Source organism: Lycorma delicatula, chromosome 1 (genome assembly GCF_047948215.1).
Source record: "Lycorma delicatula isolate Av1 chromosome 1, ASM4794821v1, whole genome shotgun sequence".
NCBI lineage: Eukaryota > Metazoa > Arthropoda > Insecta > Hemiptera > Fulgoridae > Lycorma > Lycorma delicatula.
In genome coordinates, this window is record NC_134455.1 from 260,991,991 (window position 1) to 261,014,253 (window position 22,263).

Sequence of the window (22,263 nt, forward strand, 5' to 3'; positions counted from 1 at the left end):
TGTCTTGAATGTTTCATTTCTAATGGGCTTCATCAGTAATTTTAATCTATCAACCGGTTTGGTATAGCGGTTAAACTTGTCATCGCAAATCAGCTGATTTTGAAGTCGAGAGTTCTAAGGTTCAAATCCTTGTGAAGGCAGTTACTTTTATACGGATTTGAATACTAGATTTTGGATACCGGTATTCTTTGGTAGTTGAGTTGCAATTAACCACACATCTCAGGAACGGTCGACCTGAGACCGTACAAGACTAGACTTCATTTACATTCATCCATATCATTCTCATTCATCCTCTGAAGTAATACCTTTCTGTTGTTCCGGAGGCTAAACAGACAAAGAAAGTCCTTTTAATCTGCGTGCCGCTCTGTTGAAAGAAGTCATATCTTTAGGCCTCTTGTTCATTCGACAGGCAATACATATAGTTTATGTAAATTTATTGATAATTTTAAATTGAAAAAAAGTTTTTCTCTAAGTAATATTTAAAAATTATGTACAGCTTAAAATGGAAGTTATATGCTAGATATACATTTCTTAGAAATGCATACCACTGCAGGTGCTTTAATTTAGTTGCCTGTTACGAGTATTTTCCAATTATTTAAAAACAAAAATTATATGCTTCGTATACATTTATTAGAAATACAAACCATTACAGGTGTTTAATTTAGTTGCTTGTTTTTTTCAAAGGAAAGTGTTTTTACCCACATTTCACAATGTATTTTTCGTTTTACTCAGAATAATGGATTGAAACGCTATGAAACTGACGCTAATTTTACTATAAATATACGATCTTTGGCAGCAACTGAATTTATGCCCACTCCTATTGTGATGGTCATTTTTAAACAATTGTGTGAAAATAGTGTTTTTCTTCCAGAATCGCAAGAAATTTTGATAATTTTGAGAATACATGGATTGTACGCCCTACCAAACGACATCTTCATCGACGACCGAAGTAGTCCCATGAAATGTAGAACGTACGAAAACATTTTCTTGAAGAATTACCAAGACATGTTGAAGGGTGGCAATTCTGTTTAGTTAAGTTAATTCTGTTGAAGGGTGGCATAGAAGATTTGAGGAACAAGGCGCTGCTAAACATCTGAACATTTGGAAATTTATCGATTGCATTAAAAAAGAACAAATTATTAACGAAATGCTCAATGAGCAATATTTAAATCGAAGTGCCAACAAAAAAGAAATGTCGCGATAGTGATGAACAAATCAAAAGGCTTGTTAGTACATAAGGTAAACGGGGTAATATTGTTGATTATAAAAGAGGTTCAGGGCATAATATTCCTTATTAATAATGTACATACCGTGTTTTAAATATTAAAATTTCTTAGTAATTAATTATCCCAATGTGACTGGTTCTGAAGATTGCATAAATATTCATTTTAAATTGTTGCAGCCTAGTATCACATATCTTAAGTTATAATTAGTTTAGTTTAAAATTAACATTTGTGTATATTGTTTTCATAATGGATTTCTACTATTTGTATAGTTTATATAAATATTAAACTACATAATCTACTTATTACATTGCATATTTCCATACATGTATTTTTTTCTTCCCTTACTATTCCATAATAGTTCATGGAATTCTAAAAATATGCTAATAATACCTTAAGGCAGAAACTTAATTAAAAATACTTTTATGGTTTGACCAAACACATATCATTGCTTGTAGACGGTAAATATGCTAGCAATCATTTGTAGGTTGTAAATTGTTTATGCGATAAACTGACGAGATGGAAAAGGTGCTAGCGATTAAGGCTGGTGGTGGTGAATTGACAGCAAACAATTTTCCGGATATTATGAGCCCCAATCGGTCCTGTTATTGTAAAGAACCGAAAACGTTTTCTTCTTTATCACCGTCATACTGATAGTGAGAATGTCAATTGAGTGGTCAGATGTCGAGTAACAGTTGTCCTGAACCGAAGTGTAGAATGATGACACACCCGTGGTGAGATAAATGTTCGGTACCTTTCTTGAATCTTATGGCCAATAAGTGGGTTGTGTAACCCAGAGTTTACACTGAGTTGCAGGTCTACAACGCTTTTTAATGTTATCTTATGAGTAGTTATAAGTCTCAAACCGCAATGCGTATACTTGACGTTCCAGTCCTTAACGCTTCGAAACGGGAGTCCAGATTCTCATATATGCTTAACGTTCTACAAGAATTAAAGTAAAATTATCACAGGTAGTTTTTTTATTCTTTTAATTATTAGGTCTATTATGGTGAGAAAATTTTTACTTAATTTATACTAATTTACTATACTAGAATTAACAACAAATAAAAACAATTTTTAATCGAACTGAACGTAAAGTAGAGGACATGAAAACAGACACTAAATTACATCAATTTTCTGCCATAACTCGGCTATGTTAACCGATTTAAAAAAGAATAAATGTCATTTTGTTCAAAATAAAAGCTTAATATTTTAGCAATAACATACATTTTAATAAAATTAATATTTATGGAGATATAACAGATTGAAAAATAAACGTAGCCGCCATTTTGTAATTTGCAAAGATATTTTGCTAATCTCAAAACTATATTACCAAGAGGCTTACCAAATATCAATGTGATTCCTCTATCCGATTTTTAGATATAAAGTTTTATATAAAAATAACAAAATGGCGGACACTTGGAGAAGGAAGGAGAAATTGTCATTTTTCTTAAGGGTATTTTTGTTTATTTTAAAGTAGAATCCGAAAAAGTACAGCCAGTCCACCATTTTAGAAACACTTTGTATATACGCTGTATACAGTTTAATTATGAATTTCATTTAGGTAACTAAATCATCGTAAAAAAGGGTTTTTACTTCCGTAAAAAAAGCATAGTTTTCGGGCATATAGAGAATTTAATAGTAGTAACTTTAAAAATTCGTTATCGACAATTACTAATAAACACATTATAAGTTAAACTATTTTTAATCTACTATTAATATAGCTTCGTAGTAGTTAAAAACGGAGACAGAATCAAACTGCATGAGTACTGCCAGCGCGAGGAATTTATTTTATCTGATAATTACTGATAGGCAAAAAAAAAAATTTTCTATAAGTGTAAAACCATTTCTTGAATTGATTTTTTATGTACATTATAGATATGTAAATAAAATTTTTCTATTAACCTTAGTTTTAGATAAATTACGCTTCAAAAAAAATTAATGTAAAATAGAATTAAAATGTGTAAAATTTATAATTTTTCACGGCCATACATGTGACAGATGTGATATATGTTAGTATTCCATTTCCCTTTATAGCGGCTTTCCATCAACGAAATTTCTTGGTGGAAACGTTCACCGTGTTCGTCACTTATGTCTCCGAGATTGTAAGAGAAGAAATCCAGATATGAGCGGAGGAGATGTATTTTCAAAGACATATTACATCCCATAGCTCTGTATGAAGTAAGAAGTTGATTAATAAAATCATGGAAATTGTAGGATTTTTGTTTGCCGAGAAAAGTTTTGCAAACGTCTTTAAATGAAGCCCAAGCTGCACTTTCTACATTATTTAACAATGGTCGTTTCTTCCACTCTTTGGTAACAAATAATGTTAGAGATAATGTTTATCCCTAGCTCGGCTGTAACATTCGCAAATAAAACACATGTTCTTAGTATAGCCTAACTGCATACCTAACAAAATAGCTATAACTTTCAAATCACCAGATATGTTACAGCTATGTTTTTTATAATTTATTTTTTCAAGAACTTCTTTCATCACATCGTATGTCTCTTTCAAATTAGCACCATAAGCGATTGGTATCGAAGGATATTTGTTACTGTTGTGTAGTAGAACCACTTTTAAACTAAACTTGGATGAATCTATAAAAAGGCGCCAGTCCTCAGGTATATGAACTTGTCCAACATAGCTCACAAGTGCAACATAAGCTCATAAATATTTTTGCAATAAACCAAATTATTTTCATCAATAAAGTACTGAGAAAGTTCTTTTTTTGGCTTCGAAAGCCCGAAATTTTTGTATTTTTTGAAGTAAATTCGAATCTTGCAGTCTTGATCCTCACAGTTCAGCCTAATTTTTTGATAAATTTAAATCTCTACCCAAGTCATTTAATTCATCTAATGATGTAAGATGTGGCTTACTGGAAGATAATTAAAAATCAAAATCATTGTTGTTTTCTTCAGTACTGCCTGATTCTTCATCGCTGCTTTCGAAACATACATTCACAGGTGGCTCAAGAATTGTAATAATTTCACTGTGAGGTACAAACCTGATTGCAATGAAGGATATTTTACAGGATATTTAGATTTTTTTTTTAGAAATTCCAAACACACTTGTTAAACCAAAGCAACAATCGGTTGCTTTGGCAAAGCTTCCAAATGTACCTTTTAGTCATCCTCTTAAATATACAGACCAATTAGTGCTTACTGTATGAGGAGCTCACGTCTTATCCTGATCACCAATTCTACACTGAAAGTACCAATGATATATGCTTTTTTAATTAAATGTGTAACGTTTTTTTCTATTTGATTTTACAGTAAACTCACGACATAAATAACAAAAAGCATCCACATCATTTACACAATTTCGAGGCATTATGACACTGCACTGTTAACAAACTTAAGACTGAACAAAATTAATTCATTCCTAAATCCAGTCCTTAATACAAGCAACACAGCTGCGTTTTCAGCTACATGTTTTGACCTGCACAGACATGATTAATCTTGTCCATGAAGACTCACTCTTCAGTATTAGTAATGACATCATAATGTGTGACTGATATTATTTTATTTTCTTTGTTTAGAATTTTTTATTCATATCTTACAAATTATGTTAACAAAATTATGCAATAAGAAATGAGCTAACAAAATACAACACAAGTGTTTAAAAAGCTAACTATACGTTGAAAAATGAAAAAAAAATCTTTAATTAAACTTTTCAAAAATGGTGGGTGATAGAAATATTCTGAGTTCAAATTCGTTTACAGCATCAAAAAAAAAGATTAAAATCATGTATCGCATATTAGGAAACCAAAATTATGTTTATCATTGTAATTAGTTAAACTGTAGTATCCGTTTAATTGTTAACGGTTGTAAATAATATAATTTATATTGTAATTTATTAGAAACATTATTATTTTAGCTGGTAGTTGCCTGATTTACCATTTTAATTAGAATAAAAGTACTGAAAAACTGTGAATTGTTTTTGGTAATCGTATCAGTTACGAAGAACTATTCGTTGTAAATTTTCATCAGTTTCTTCATCAGGCAAATCTGATCCACGTTTTCAGAAACCATAAGAATATTATTCATTTTTTTCTTTTAATTTTTACATGATTATTTATCGGTTTTTGATTTAAAGATGTAATGGAGAACTGCCCTCTAAAAACTTTTAACACCGTAGCTATAACCTAAATAATTACCAAAACAAACTGAAAATTGTCGAGAATTCTTGTGTTCAAAACAGATTATACAGAATATCTCTATAACCTCAATAAAAGAATTAAAAAGCGTGGAAATTGCGTACATAGAGAAATTGAGTAAAAACAGTTGTTACTTCCAGTTTTTTTCATTATAAGTTCAAGATGCGTTTCTTGGTGTTGAAATAATTTCTTCATCAAATACCGTAAAAAGACTAGGATTTGATTTGGTATATAATATTTTTTTCTAAAATAAGTTACAAAATTAACCGCAAAAATATATATTGTGTTTATTCTTAATTACTTTAATTAATGCAAATAATTTAATATATATTTCATTAGCTAGAAATTTAAATGAACTTAAATAAAAATTTATTTAATACCAATCTAATGCTGAATCGAAATTTTTGTTTATTGATGGTGGCATCTGTACTCTTTGTCACAGCAGTAAATTTTGTATCAGTCAGCTTCGGTCATTGTCCCCTTTTACTTTGACTGAAGTGTAGCAAATAATTTTGCAAAAGTAATTAACTGACAAACACAACTTTCTAGTAAGTTCTCATTAGTTATCTTTGTTTCTCTGTTCAGAAAACTGATTGTTTTTTTGAAGTACCAGTTACACTTCTGTTAAAACTTTTTTTCTCTTCTAAACAGTATTTTTTTATTTACTGCTGACTTTATTTCTGCACTTTCATAATTACAAAGAGTCTAATAAAGGTTTATTATTTGATTTTTTTTTTTTGCAGAGTAAAGGGAAAGTTTATTTGTTTTAAATTGCATTTTCCTTACTCATTTTTGTATTAGTTTAGCCTAAAAAGCGTATTTCTTTCTGCAGATAAATTTTTGAGAATGTTAACCTGTGTGTATATCTATAGGTTTAGCTTGGGCCATCCCATCTAATTACCAGGATTCAAAATCTCAGTCAAATCCAAATCAGTCTAAAACACTCAACTCAGTAATAAACATCAACTCTACATTTAATGTAATGATGACTAAAACCTGACACAAAAATCTAGTTTTTCATAAATAAAATATTCCTAACCAGAATGATTTAAAAAGATTCAATTATTTTTATAAAACGCAGACAGTTTTTTAAATAATTTTTTTTTTAGTTGTAATTACCAGTTTTCCCTATTTTGTATAAGCTGCATTTTCCCTATATGCTGTATATCATGAAAAAATTAGTAGAATTTCGTCATTAAGTTGCATAATCTTCTTTAGTGTTTAAAGTTTAAAATAGTTTTAGTAACAAAACTTTAGTGTAGTAAAGTAACACAAATTCTGTTTCTATATTATTCAATAATTTTTAAAGTTTTGAGAAATTATTTTTCTTTTAATCAAAAGCAAAATGCAACAAAATATTGACATCTATTTTATGTCAGAAGACTGTAATTATACAGAACATTACCATATAACACGAAGTCAAAAATTAACGTGTGTAGTGCGTACATATTAGCCGTGCAACAGGTTTCTTCCCTTTCCATTTAGCAGAGGGACTTTAAATAATTTTTTTCCTAATATGTACGTTGCAATACATTCAACTAGAGAAAAAAAATCAATCCCCCCCCGTAGCTGAATGAGATGATTTGCATGACGTATAAATGAGGTGAGTCTTCTTCAGACTCAGGGCGACCATTCCAGAGATGTGTGGTTGAATGAATACCAGCCACCATAGTGCATCAGTATCCACTGTCTAGTATTCAAATCAGAATAAATGCAAGTAAAATTTAGTAGGATTTGAACCCCAGAACTTTCGACTTGGTAAATAGCTATTAAAACAGGTGATGACGAGTTAACCACTACACCAGAACTGTGGGCTTTATAAGTATTAAAATAATTATATAAATAATATATAAATGTTATCATTGTGATATGTAATATTACTAAAATTATAATAATTAGTTATAATGTATAATAAATGTTACATAAATAATTATATAAAGCTGGAAAATGTAATACACAGTTTATGTATATTTGTTCCACCAAAAACAAATATTTTTATTTTTTTTTATTATATTATTTTATATATTTTTTTTCTGGTACTAGCGATTCATTTAATCAGAAATTTGGGCACTAGTGTAATAAAAGAGGATGAAATACAACAAACCTTTTGTTTTACAATAAACATATGAAAACTGAATAATCCAAAAAGTAGTCGGAACTATTTCTAAAGGAAAAACTTTTATTAAAGGTTAAAATTTTACGCAATTATAAAATTCATTCTTTTTAAATATGTTACGTTTAGAGGATGGAAATACACATGTGAAAAGAGGAACCAGTTTTAAGAATTCTCCGAAAGAATATTAACTTAATAATCACGCTCGCTGAAAGTATCTAATTTTCTGAACTATAACATATCTCTGAATAAACGTTTAGTACAAAAGTGGAAAATTTTTATTGGTGTAATTTCAACAGAAAATCTGGCTATGTGATTACTCTATTTTTCGACATTAATACAGTTCTAAAATTAAAAAAAAAAAAAAAACAGCCATGTTTTAGAGATATATAAGAATTCATGTCCTGAATTCAAGCCAGATCGTACAGTTGAAGTTTACTAATGATGTTTATCTCTCATTTATCCAGATCACGTCCTTAAAACAAACAAATGAAGTTAACGAATAAAAGTTTAATGAAATAAACCATATTTATTTCGTGTAAAATTTTTAAATGTTTATTGTAATATTCTATATTCCTGGATTAATAATCACAAAAGTTACACTTTAAGAATATTAAAAATGTTTTATAATGGTTTTTTTTTTATATAATTTTTTTTTATTCTCTGGAACTCTTTGAAAATTACAATATTAGTTTTGTTGAGAAATTAATGACAATTATTGCTTTACTCTCAATCTGAATCTACGTCCATAAATTACGATTCTATCTGAAGGTTTAGGTGTCATTTTATTTTTAATTTATTTGTAATTTTATTATTTTAGCTCAGAAATAGTAGAATTAAACCTAACACACAACACACACACACACACACACACAAACACACACACTCACACACCTCACATACAAATATGCAAATTAAATTTATATTTACTATTGTTATACCGTGGCTAAAATACCGGACTTCAATCGTTAGGAAAGTGTTGGGTAAGGGAAACACAGAACACGTTAACTTTTATTTAAATTTTCAAATTTTTTGTTTAATTAATGAGTGACTCGGTAAAATTTGTTTTTAAACCTTCTCCCTCTCTCAGATTAAACTTTTCTTAATGGTATATTTAAGTTATCCAAACTGAAATAAAAATATAAATGTCAAGGTGAAAAGTACATTGATGAAAATATTGAGGTGAAATATTTATTCACCTATAATAAAAAATATTTGTTTCCCTACACTTTTAAAAGTAAATCATTTAAATTTAAAATTATAAGAAATTGGTAAGACATTCAATTATAATTATTTATATAATACTGAAAATTGTACTATCTCCATTTAAATACTGATTACACATAACAGATTTTGTACACATACGTACACAATAATGCGAATTAATCGACAATACGTTTAGTCTTTGGTGAGATTACTGACTATTTATAATTTTAACGATTCCCGAACATGGAAAATAAATTTCAGAATTATATTCCTGGTGTTTCGATTTTAAAATCTTAACTATCTATCTGCTATAACCATATCCGTAATTAATATAGGAAACCTAATCTGATACACAATTCATTCGTGAAACCGGTGTAGTTTTATTCATGAACATTAGTAGCTTATATCACTGTTGCAAGGTTAATGATACTTCTTATCAGATTTGAAAGCCTAATGAAATGCCGACTGCATTCATCTTTATAAGTGAATCTTCATCATATACCCGCGAAGCAAGCTTAAAAATATTAGATATACAGAAATTAACTTAAAATTGTTCCTCTTGCAATACGGATGATTTAAACGCGCACCTCCATAAGTAAAATTATGTCAGATAGTGTGCAGCAATAAGTTAATCCACTTTTTGTTTATAGTGACAAATTTCGTATTATACAACCTTGCACGAGTACAGTCAGAACAATTTAGTACATAATCTTAACCTCTAATTTTAAATATCTATGAAAATATTCAATCTGATTTTTTTCAAAATTTTTGGCTAATAAAAATAACAAAGAATGTAAGTGTTTAAGAAAATATCGTAATCTGTTGATAATTTTTTTTGGAAATAAAAAAATTTTAAAAATAATTTTATGTTTTTTATGAAATTGTTATGTTTACCTTTTTTTAACAAAAATGCTATAACCATTTTTGTATTATCAAAAATTTTAATTGAAAAAATAATTATCATTTTTAATTTTGTGAAATAGTTATCTTTGGTGAAATATAATATTTTTTAACGAATGCTGTTTTTTTTTGTTTTTTTTTAATATAAACTCTTCTGCTACTTAATATAAATATAGAATCATTACTGTTAACATAATCACTATTTTTGTTTTATGGGTCTTTCAAAGATTCCCCCTACTGCTGCATTGTTTTTTAGCTTATGTTTTGATATGAAACTGCACTTCCCTAAGTTTAAAGTGAATTTTCTAGTAGTCTGTCAGTGGTAACGTAATGATAACTACGATACTTAGATTGGAATTGGTATGTGCCTTCCTTTTCTGTGAGTTACCTAAGTCTAATAGTATTTATATTAAAAAATGAAAAAATTGCAAAGAAAAATTCTGAATTATGCGCGATTAGAGAATTCGTTTATTCAGTTTACCGAAAATCGAATTTGAAACTTTGACCTCCTTTTTCATATAGATTTTCGGTCAGCCACCTTTTTCATAAATAAATGAATCTATTTTAAAACCAGATATTTGATAAACGTATTGATTTTAAACTGAATTTGCAACGATTTGATTTTCCTGGTTGTATTAGAAAATAAATATTCCCAACTATCCTTTTTAAACACGCAAAAAGATTTTAAAATCTAACGGAAAGCAATCATGGGAAGTGTTTATCATGCTATAACAAGCGGAAAAAAATTTCCAGTCATCACGTAGTAAGCGAATTTTTTTTTTTCAACAATACATGATTGATCAGAAAGTTAGAAAGAACAACCGATCGATTAAAATTGTTGTGAACGATCTCGCTTGAAGACCGTTAACACGTTGTGATAGATTTTAGAGCGAGGTTGAACTGTATTTTCATAGGTGATGAATTGAAACAACGCCTTGTTACTTATTGAATTGTTATTTATTAACTTGTCGTCTTGACATTTTGATAACGTATAATTGACTATTTAACACATAAATTTGAATATATAATTAAACTAAAGAATATATAATTTACACTAATAAACTAAGCGTTCATCCGAACATATCCATCCGGACGGAATGTAGACACGACCGTTCTCGGTCAGATTCGAGCTCGGAATGAAAGTCACTACCTCATAATGACCACCCGTGCGGCATTATGACGTAGGACGTAGCGTCATCAGATCGCCTGACCAAGCTTGCCGTGGGGCCTCTAGCCCCCGCTAGGTAGCAGCACCCGACGGCACAAGTGGAACGAAACGGAACAGACAAGGCCATGTTTATTAAAAGGTAGCACCGATTCCTTTTCTTCAGTTTCCTATTTACATTTTGGACTGAAAATCTCTTCATTTCAAAAAGTTTATCGGTCTGTAAAATTTAATGAGATTCATATGTTGCTGATCAGAACCTCCGTCGGCAAAAAATGAAGAAAAAATATATATAATTTCATATTCTACGTCTAAAAATTGAAATTGTATCATAAAAAGTTAGAGATTAAAATAAATAAAGATAGAGATTAAACTTTAATTTCTTATATCGGACTTAAACTAGAATTATAAGCCATTATTAATCACATTACGTCAATTTGAATTAAATGTAGATGTAGCGGTTTTCAGCTGTTGATTAATTATCGCAAAGTAATTTATAGTACAACTTCAAACTATTAACAATGTTGATCTTGTGATGAATAAATTTTACCACGGTTAGTTAATTATAATTTTCTACATTCACATATTCTTTTTAGATTTTAGAAGAAATAGAACTTTTTATTTCATTTTTGCTAATGTCATTTTCGTTAGCTCTTTTGAAATTAGATTTTCTATATAAATTATCAAATCAGTTTTAATAATTTATGAAACTTTACGAAACAAACAACATAATAAAGAAAGTGACAAAAGGCATTTCTGGTGTTGTATAAACTGTTAGTCGAATTCTGAGATACAGATGTGGAATATCTTATTTAAATTGAAGTCAACTTTACACATAAAATTGAAAATATCAATAATGGTTTGCCTTATATTACATGTATTATTGCCCTATACTACAACTGGAATACGAAGTCGTTTAAGATCTTAAGTATCTCGACAGAAAAAAAAAAACTGTATATGGATGTATAATTAACTATGAAAGTTTTACTCCGAACAAATTGGAAAATAATATAAAAACAGTTCTTCCCAAATATCAAATTCAAAAGTAAATATAATAAGAGTAACATAATAACAAACTAAGATGTTTGTTATTATACGAAGGTGCATATACGAAGCTCCGAGCATATACGAAGGTGAATTTTGCTCTGCATCGATCGTTCGATTGTTCGATTTTCGATCGTTCGATTACTTCATTTACTAATTGAGATCCTTATCAAACGTAAATTTGAATTTAATTTACTGTTTTATAGTATCCGGGTTAAGAAAAATTTCAGAAACAAGATATACTGTGAAACTATTTCCAAGTTTACATCATTTTAAACTTCCATAGCTGTAGTCAAAGTTAGAAAAATAAAAGTGATACTAAATTTGTTGTTTCAATCGATGCTGTTTGAAGAGATAGGCTCTGCCCTACTAATTTATACCTTCACAGAGATTTCTTACTGTATAATTAATTTTTTTATATCCTTATGAAACTAATAATAATTTTTTTCACAATGTTTTGAATTTCCGCTAGGATTATCATGATTGAGTTGATTGTTATTTTCTGCCTTTACTAGCAATGTCCCTCTAGCATTAGTAATTGACGCTAAATATCTGGGTGCTAAAAGTAGTTTTGTGCATGGAAGTACTCTGAAACGCGTCAACTACCAATGTTAGAGTGACAGTGCTAGGAAAGGGAGAAAATAACAATCGAATTAATAATATTGGATTTAAACAATAAATACTATAACTCTCTGTTTTTCTGTTAGCCTCCAGAACAACCCTAAGTTATTACTACAGAGGATGAATGAGGATGATATGTATGAATGTAAATGAAGTGTAGTCTTATAGAGTCTCAGGACGACCATTCCTGAAATGAGTGGTTAATAGGAACCCAGCCACCAAAGAACGCTGGTATTAGGTAAAATACTATAAATAACTTTACAGCTACACAACTAATGGCACTTCTTCCATTAGAATAACTCTTGCTTGCAGATTTACAATATATAATGATTCTAAAATTTATATTTAATTTTAATCAAGAATATACGAGTATAATTAAAATAATAAATCTATTTTTTTTTTAAACTAAATTTGGAATTTTAACATAATTGTTACTTAGATTTCTTTAATTAGCTTTTACTTAAGCAAACATTCTCAAATATTAAAAAAAAAATTATTCACGCCTTAAATTTTAAATAATTTTTTTTTTTTTTTTACACTAGTTATTATAGCCAACGTTTATTTTGCTGTATCACATCAATTAATTTTTATTCCTTTTCTCTGATGAGTTGGATCATTTTCGGAATGCTTTAACAAAAAATTGCATGAATGGATGAAGTGAATAATTTAAAAAAATTAATAGTATAAAATTTTACAATAATTTTGTGACTAATATTAACTTTTACAAATAATAAACACCTCAAAATTCTTTCTATAAATACAAAGATCTATGAATTGTGTTTCATGAATAAAATTTTTAAATTTTGAATTTATAAAAATATTTGCTCTTATTCAGTAATTTTAAGAAAATACCTTTCAGTTGCTAAAATTATGTTTTCCGTCTAAAGATAAAAGTTTTAAAATTATTAAAATTTTAAGTAAATTTTATTTTCAAGTTCTCAACTAAAAATAAAGATGATGTTGGTGACGCAATATAGCAGCTTCTGAATTCTACTCTCTTTGATTATAACAATAATTAAACTACACGATATTTAAGATATTATCTTCTAAGACCGATACGCTGAAATTATTTAGAAAGGTACTAGCGAGTACCTTTCTAAAGTGTATATAAAACTGGATAGTAGGTCACTAGCTACTACCCAGTTTTACGTACACTGCTTCTCTATAAGTGCTCAATTACTTGTTCACTTCCATAAAAGATACCTTTAGGCTCTAGGTACTTATCATCCTTCTCAATCCAGCAGTGGGATTTACAACGGTTGTACTTAAGAAACTATTAGTTCCACTAGTGTGCTTTATTTAATGCATATTAATGTATGCCTAAAAGAGAATATTGAAGCCTTTCGTTATAAATAATTATGGGGTGGTGGTTCTCTTTGAAATTAAAAAAAAGAATTGCTACTGCTGAGTTTATTTAGTACGTCTATTTTTTTTTAAATTCATTTATTTTCAATTTTTTATTTTATTCTGTTCATTTATCTTTTTTTTTACATTTTTTTGTAAATTAAACCTATTTTAGATTTTATGATGTGTGTGATTCCAAATGTAATAGACACTTTTCTCATTGTAAAATATTTAAAAAACACAACAAATACATATATAACATTGTCGCGTATTTGCGGCTCGATCAGGTTATTGAGAGATTGATAATTTAGATTGTTTATATAATTACAGTTTATTAGTTTAAAAACATAAAACAATGACAATGGTAATAATAATAAGCTATAACAATAAAACATGTCAATAATAAACAAATAATCAAACACTAAACAATCATAATATTATAGATCAAATAGTCATAAATATCAGTAATAATAATAATAATAATTATTATTATTATTATTATTATCAGTAATAATATCAGTAATAATAATAAATATTAACAGTAATAATAATAATATCAGTAATAATAATAATCCACCGTCAAGGGTGGATTGAGGGTGCGAGGCTATGGGTGTACGCCGTGCATGCCTATGGCCTGATATAAGAAGGATTCAACTGCCACGGCACCCTGGCACGACTGATATACTGCTCAGCGGCGGTTCTGGTCGCCCCGAGGGTACTTAAACAAACTATAAATGAGACTTCGTAGAAGAAAGAAAGATATGGTATTGATTAGTTTAATTTTAATTTTAAGTTCATGGTCTTTTGAGAACCTATCTCAAATTTTAATATTGGGGCCCTTTGCACCCCCGTAAGTGTTTGTGATTGTTCCTTGTCTTTCATGTTTTAATGTTTATTGTGAAGTTTGTGTTTTTAAATAAAATGTAAGGGCCCTTTACACCCTTACATATGACGATCCTGATGGAGATAATAATTTCTTTTAAAGAATGTGACGAGGGCTAATGACGTTAGCAGTCGATGCCCGTAAAAATTCAGTTAAAAAAAAATAAATAAATAATAAACACCACAGGCGGTGATCAGTGCCCCGTGTCGGGGAGCGGCCAGGTTGCCGCCTCTCAATCGGCGCCTGAAACCGGCGCCGATCCATGTCCGTCGTCGTCGGTGGCTTCGGTGGTCTCCGATTCGGAGACCGGAAGCTACACCGGCGACGACGTTCTCCGCGAACATGCTGCCGTTCGCAATATGGAGAAGAAGCGAAAAAAAGGATGGCCGAAAGAAAAACCCAGACAATAATTTAATTAAAAATTAGTGAGTCGATAGTACAGTGGAACATCAATGGATGTTTTTCAAACATCCATGAGCTCCAACGCTTGGTAGATGATGTAGACGATTTGTATATGTCTGCAAGAAACGCATTTCCGCCGAAATGACAATTTTAAATTGAAAGAATTCGATATATTTCGGCGAGACCAACCGCCAAATGTAAGAGTTAGAGGTGGAGTAGTTATATTAACATCGACTAGAGCTACCACCGAAGCGGTTGTTCTAAACACAAACCTACAAGCGGTCGCCGTTAGAATGAAGCGTCCGCTTCAGATCACTGTTTGCACCCCCACCGATCCGAGCTTCCCCCACCTGTTTTACTGGTGGGTGACTTTAACGCTCATAATTCTCTTTGGGGATCGGATCGAGTAGATCCCCGTGGAAGAGAACTGGAAGGGAACCTGATGAATTCAGAACTTATTATTTTAAACGACGGATCAGAAACCTTTATCAATGCCAGAGATGGATCGACGTCCTGTATAGATCTTGCACTTATCGATAGCATATAGCATATATATAGCGATAGCATATAGCGGATCGATAGCACCAAGGTACAGCTTCCATGTCATAGACGATCTGCATGGAAGCGATCATTTCCCGGTGCAAATTGTAACTGATGTTACAAGAACAATATATCCCATCCCTAAAAGATGGTTATTTGAAAAGGCAGACTGGACGAGCTTCACAGCTAGAACGATACTCCCAGAAACAACTGGAGTTATCGGAGACGATGTCGACGCCATAACAAATACAATAATTGAGTCGGCATCGAGATATATTCCCAAAACATCTGGGAAACTTACGAAGAAACCCATTCCATGGCGGAACGATGAAATAACTGAAGCTATAAAAAGAAAGAAAAGGGCGTATAACGCCTTTAAGAAGCGTCCTAGTATAGGATATCTTGTTGCCTTTAAGAAATACAGGGCGTATGCAAAACGTCTTATGATATATTCGATAAAACTATCCTGGCAGGAATACGTGTCATCCAACGACAAAACTACTACTGCATCTGATGTTTGGAGGAAAGTGAAGGCGATTTGTGGGCGTAATGATTTTGCTCCCATAACTAGCCTTCAAGATGAAGATGAAATAAAAGACACTCCATATGAAATTGCAGAGCTGTTATCCAATCACTTCGAAAAGGCCAGCAAAACGGCCAACTACGAGGAAGGTTTTCGAACCAAAAAAGAAGAACTCGAAGGTCTACTAAATTTTAGAACTGAGTATAATTACTCATATAATGTACCATTTGAAATGGAAGAATTCGCGAAAGCGTTGGAAAAATCAGGTAACACAGCTGCTGGTCCGGATGAACTCCACTATAATATGATCAGGCAGCTGAATACCACTGCAAAGCGTAGATTATTAGAACTTTATAATAAAATATGGCGAGATGGAACGTACCCGCAGCAGAGGAAAAAAGCTCATGTTGTTCCAGTACCAAAGAAAAATAAAAATTTAACAGACCCCAATAGCTATCGTCCTATTTCTTTGACGTGTGCTATGGGGAAACTATTGGAAAAAATGATTAATAATCGACTCGTCTGGGTTTTGGAAAAAGAAAACCTGATATCACCGTATCAAGCAGGTTTTCGGCAATACCATTCTACCACTGATCAAATGATCAGCTTAGAGGACATTATATATAACAGCTTTATTACAAGGAAACATTGTGTCGGAGTCTTCTTTGATCTTCAGAAGGCTTTCGATATGACCTGGCGTCATGGTATAATGGTCCAGATACATGAATGGGGAATTCGTGGCAATCTGCCCATACTGCTCAGCAACTATATGAATGACCGTACCTTCCAAGTACGCGTCAACAATGAATATTCATGTGAAAGAATCTTGGAAAATGGCATACCGCAGGGTTCGCCGTTGAGCGGTACCTTGTTTACCATTGCCATTAATAAATTGATATTAGCCAATCCAGTAGAAATCAGCAAAAGCCTCTATGTTGATGATCTGGCAATCATGTATGCCAGCAACAAGACTGCTATGGTGAGGTACAAATTCCAACGAGCGATCAATGCTCTAAATGAAGTTGCAAGGAATAATGGATTCCAATTCTCACCAGAAAAAACGTGCTGTGTACACTTTTGTAGGAAGAGAATTCCTCATCAAAGCCCTGCGTTGACAATTGATGATAATCCAATACAATATAAAGACAGCGTAAGGTATTTAGGACTAGTATTGGATAAATCCCTTACATGGGGATTACATATACAGGACTTGAGTGATAGATGCAAAAGAGCCCTAAACATTATAAAATGTTTATCGAACTTAAATTGGGGCTCAGAAAAAGAGACATTATTGAGATTGTATAAAGCATTGGTTCAATCTAAACTAGATTACGGATGTATCGTATATTCATCCGCTAGAAAGTAGCACTTAAGAAAGTTAGACGTAGTTCATAACAGCGGAATAAGATACGCAATAGGCGCTTTCCGCACAAGTCCGGCGGCTAGTCTGATGTCCGAAGCCGGAATAATGCCAGTACATTATAGAAGAGAGATCCTTTTGTTAACATATGCAGCAAATGTATGGGCTTTCCCTGCTCATATAAATAATAAATTGTTTACGAATCATCCTATGGCTGCAGTATATGAACATCGTGCTACCTATTCCAGACCAGCCGGAATTAGGTATCACGAATTAAGAAGAAAATATGAAATTGCTTTACCAGAGACACTAGCGATTTCTACTAGAGAAATACCGCCGTGGCTTTTGCCAGCGGTTAATACAAGTTTGGATCTCTCTCAAGGAGAAATAAAAAAGAAACCAGCAGTGATCATCCAGCAGGAATTTTTGGCAACCGTCAGTAGTTACGAAGAATATATTAGAATTTATACTGACGTTTCTAAAACCGAACATGGTGTTGGATGCTCGATATATGTAAATGAAGAAGCCCACTTTTGGAGACTGCCAGATGTGGCCAGTGTCTACACGGCAGAACTCACTGCAATTCAGCAAGCTCTTCGCTACACTGAACACTGCTGCGAAGAGAGAGTGCTAATATGTTCCGATTCATTAAGTGCACTTGTCGCAATTCAGAACAAGAACATTAAGGATGTCCTAATTGCAAACATCCTGTCCATTTTATACATACTAAAACAACGAGGACAGCGTTGCGTATTTGTATGGACTCCGGGGCATGCTGGTATTACAGGTAATGAAATCGCAGACGAAGCTGCCAGAAAGGCAACAGTCTGCGATGATTTGGATGCATTTCCTGTAAGAGTGACAGATGTTAAAAACCGTCTAACAAACACAGTAAGAAGCAAGTGGAACGCTGAACGGAGGAGTTTAAATACAAAATTAAACTCAGTTAAAACTTCTCCTTATAAATGGAAAAGCGACTTTAAGTTGACTCGCCGTGAACAACTAGCGGTCACCAGACTTAGAATCGGTCACACGCGATTATCAAATTTATATTTGTTAACCGGCGAAGTGAGACCAATGTGCGGTGTTTGTAATAAAACACTGACAATCAAGCATCTAATAGAAGAGTGTACCATATATGAGGACCTCAGAAAGAGGTTCCGTCTTAGAAATAATATTTGTGCTGATCTGGATAATGGAAATGAAGAAAATATAGTTGCATTTTCACACGCCAGTGGACTTCTTAAAAGTCTATAATATGAAAGTTTAAAGCTGTGACAAAAGAAACTCTAAGCGGTAGTTTATATATATAATTATATAAAGAAAAAATGGTATTGATAAGTTTAATTTTAATTTCAAATGCATGCATATATATATATAAGGGAGTCTCGAAACGCGGTACGTATAGTGACGGGAGGTAGCCCTCTTGCCTAGGCCATTTTGGCTCACTTGCATTCAAGACCAGTGAGTCGGGGTGTGTCCGATGATGGCATGGGGGATCCTATGATGATATAATAATAATAAATATTATTTTTATTATTATATAAAAAATTAAAATAAATTATAATACACTCTTTTAAAAGTGAATGAGTATTATTAAAAATTATAATAATAATAAATTAATATTATTATTTTGATGTTTCTCACCGTAGTAGTTATTCAGATCATGTGATGGGAATGAACCAAGTCACATCTTCTTCTATTGTAGGAACTTCCTCACTATAGTTGTTATTAGAATTATGGCTTTATGTATAACGTGTGTTAAACGTGAATTTGTATTGGGAGATCCGTTTTCTTCAGGTATCGTGTCATTGTTTTTGCTGTTACGCTTGTGACTGATATTATGATCGGACTATTGTTATTAGGTTCTGTTTCCATATTTCTTTCAGCTCTACTTCAGGGGGAGAGTATTTTTTTTTTTATTTTCTCTCTTTCTTTTAATACTAAATTATTGCTGTTTGGTATTACAGTATCTATTATGTACGTATTTTATTCTGATTTCTTGATTAATATGATGTCTGGTCTATTGCATGTCATTATTTTGTCTGTTAAGTACTGATCTGTTGCATTATTATTATTATTATTATTATTATTATTATTATTATTATTATTATTATTATTATTATTATTATTATTATTATTATTATTATTATTATTATTATTATTATTATTATTATTATTATTATTATTATTATTATTATTATTATTATTATTATTATTATTATTATTATTATTATTATTATTATTATTATTATTATTATTATTATTATTATTATTATTATTATTATTATTATTATTATTATTATTATTATTATTATTATTATTATTATTATTATTATTATTATTATTATTATTATTATTATTATTATTATTATTATTATTATTATTATTATTATTATTATTATTATTATTATTATTATTATTATTATTATTATTATTATTATTATTATTATTATTATTATTATTATTATTATTATTATTATTATTATTATTATTATTATTATTATTATTATTATTATTATTATTATTATTATTATTATTATTATTATTATTATTATTATTATTATTATTATTATTATTATTATTATTATTATTATTATTATTATTATTATTATTATTATTATTATTATTATTATTATTATTATTATTATTATTATTATTATTATTATTATTATTATTATTATTATTATTATTATTATTATTATTATTATTATTATTATTATTATTATTATTATTATTATTATTATTATTATTATTATTATTATTATTATTATTATTATTATTATTATTATTATTATTATTATTATTATTATTATTATTATTATTATTATTATTATTATTATTATTTATAATAAATATCCGCAACAGTTTACAGATAGGATTCCAATCAATATTCAGACCACTTCAATACAACCAAGTAATTTATTCGCCATTTTTGGGAGATTCACTGAGTCGAATGAAAAAATAAATCCCTTAGGGAGACATTTATCTGTGCGTCTAGTCGTTATGAAGTAAAACCCAATATCATAATTCATTGATCGTCTCTTAATAAATTCAAAATGTATTTAATGATTATTAAGTGGTAATTTTATAAAAGAAGACTTCATTTTTAAAGATAAAAGCAAAGAGCGTCCTAGAAATGATGTAACTGTGAGATGAGTCGAAGTTTCCTATCCTGAGTGATTACCAAAGAAAGAATTTTGTTTGAAATTTCTTATTTTGTGCTTCAGCTTTTTTTGAGAACCAGGTTTTCAGATGCCTTAGAAATTTCAAATGGTGAATAACGTCAAACCAAATGACAAAGTTTCTAGGCAGGAACTTAATTATCAATCTCAAGAAATGTATAATCCTATGAATATATACTCGATTTTTCCTCATAAAGTATATTTCATGAGAATCGTAAGTTACTTCACACTACTTTCATGTAAGGCAGACTGATAATCTAAATGAGTCTCTAATACATAAAATAAACTATACAAAACTCAGCGCTTCGAAGTTATATTTTTGATCATTTTTTTCAAAACCAGTATGATTGATAATTTATGAATTAGTTAGTTGACATCGGCAGCTGCTTAAACTCTAATTAGTCCTCCAACTAGCTTTCACTTCAAACAGTTAATTTTTCTGATTGAGAATTTAACGTCGTAAAATCGGTCATTCTTCTCAAGATGCAGTGAAAATAACAGTACTCACTCTTCCATTCATTAAACATCTACAGGACAAAAAAAAAGCACATACAATTAATTGTATTAGAGTTGGTCGGGAGCTAGTGAAGGAAAAAGGTTGTGATTTTGACAATGATTAGGGAAATAGTCAAGTGCTATTTGTTGAGCATCCATGGAATGCTAGTAAATTTTAAAAAACCTTATTTTGCTAAGTTTTCGACTGATATATCTTTTCAGCTCTGCTCAGTAATAAACTGAAGTTACAAAATAACTATTTAATTATTTTAAATTTGTCGATTTCGTTATAGGTAACTCTAGAAAATATACGAATAAAGTGGATTAAAAATTTGTTAAGAATAAGAATTTAAAGTACGTACTTTATCAACTTACTTGATTATTATCTTTTTTTTTCAAAAATTTCATTAATATGCAGTAGTAAGATTTTTGCTCTATTTAAAGGATCCCACCTGGCTGAAAGCTAATAAATCGAACGACTCGGTCGAAGTCGTGCTGGTTGCGTACACTGCCGGCGAGGAAATGGTTCGCATCAACCAAGAACAAGAAAATGTGGTCGGAGTACGTAGAAATGCCGGTCAAGGAGTCTAGCAGGGGTGAGTGCAAAAATAAAACTTCATTATTATAAAAGATTTAAAAACTGTTTAACTACTTTTTCGTTCTCTTCTGCTATAATTTTTGGATTTACGTTATAATAAACTTGTAATACAGTAATTAAAATCGATATGAAATAATTACAGTTGTAGTTTTAGAATTGCTCTTTTCTTCCACTCCTAGAACCATAAATAACCGTAGCAGTTATTAAATCAATTGGCGTTTGTAGGTCGTGCTTCTTCCTCACCTCGCGACCCTATCAATCCTGCATATTTCTCTTCCCGTTCTGCTTACGTTACAGCTACATGTAGTTTTGTATTATGAGATGTTACCGCTTTACCTTTTTTTTCTTCAAAAGTCTAATCACTCCTCTAAAATGAATGTTCTTTAAATCTTTTTTGAACAGAACATTTAATATTCCACAATTTTTAATCATATAATAAATCAATAAATCGTAGATATCGGCATTTCTAAGATATCAGATATAATTTTTATCTTAGTAAACATC

At 30.2% G+C, this 22,263-nt stretch overlaps 1 protein-coding gene across 1 annotated transcript in view; it reads left to right on the forward strand.

Moving 5' to 3' along the window:
• Positions 1 to 21,752, forward strand: part of sNPF-R (short neuropeptide F receptor) — a 515,234-nt gene extending 493,482 nt beyond the window's left edge. Inside the window, exon 6 of the mRNA XM_075354365.1 lies at positions 21,606 to 21,752. Coding sequence (XP_075210480.1) covers positions 21,606 to 21,752 — 147 coding nt within the window. The remainder of the gene's footprint in view (positions 1 to 21,605) is intronic.
• The last annotated feature ends 511 nt before the right edge of the window (positions 21,753 to 22,263 follow it).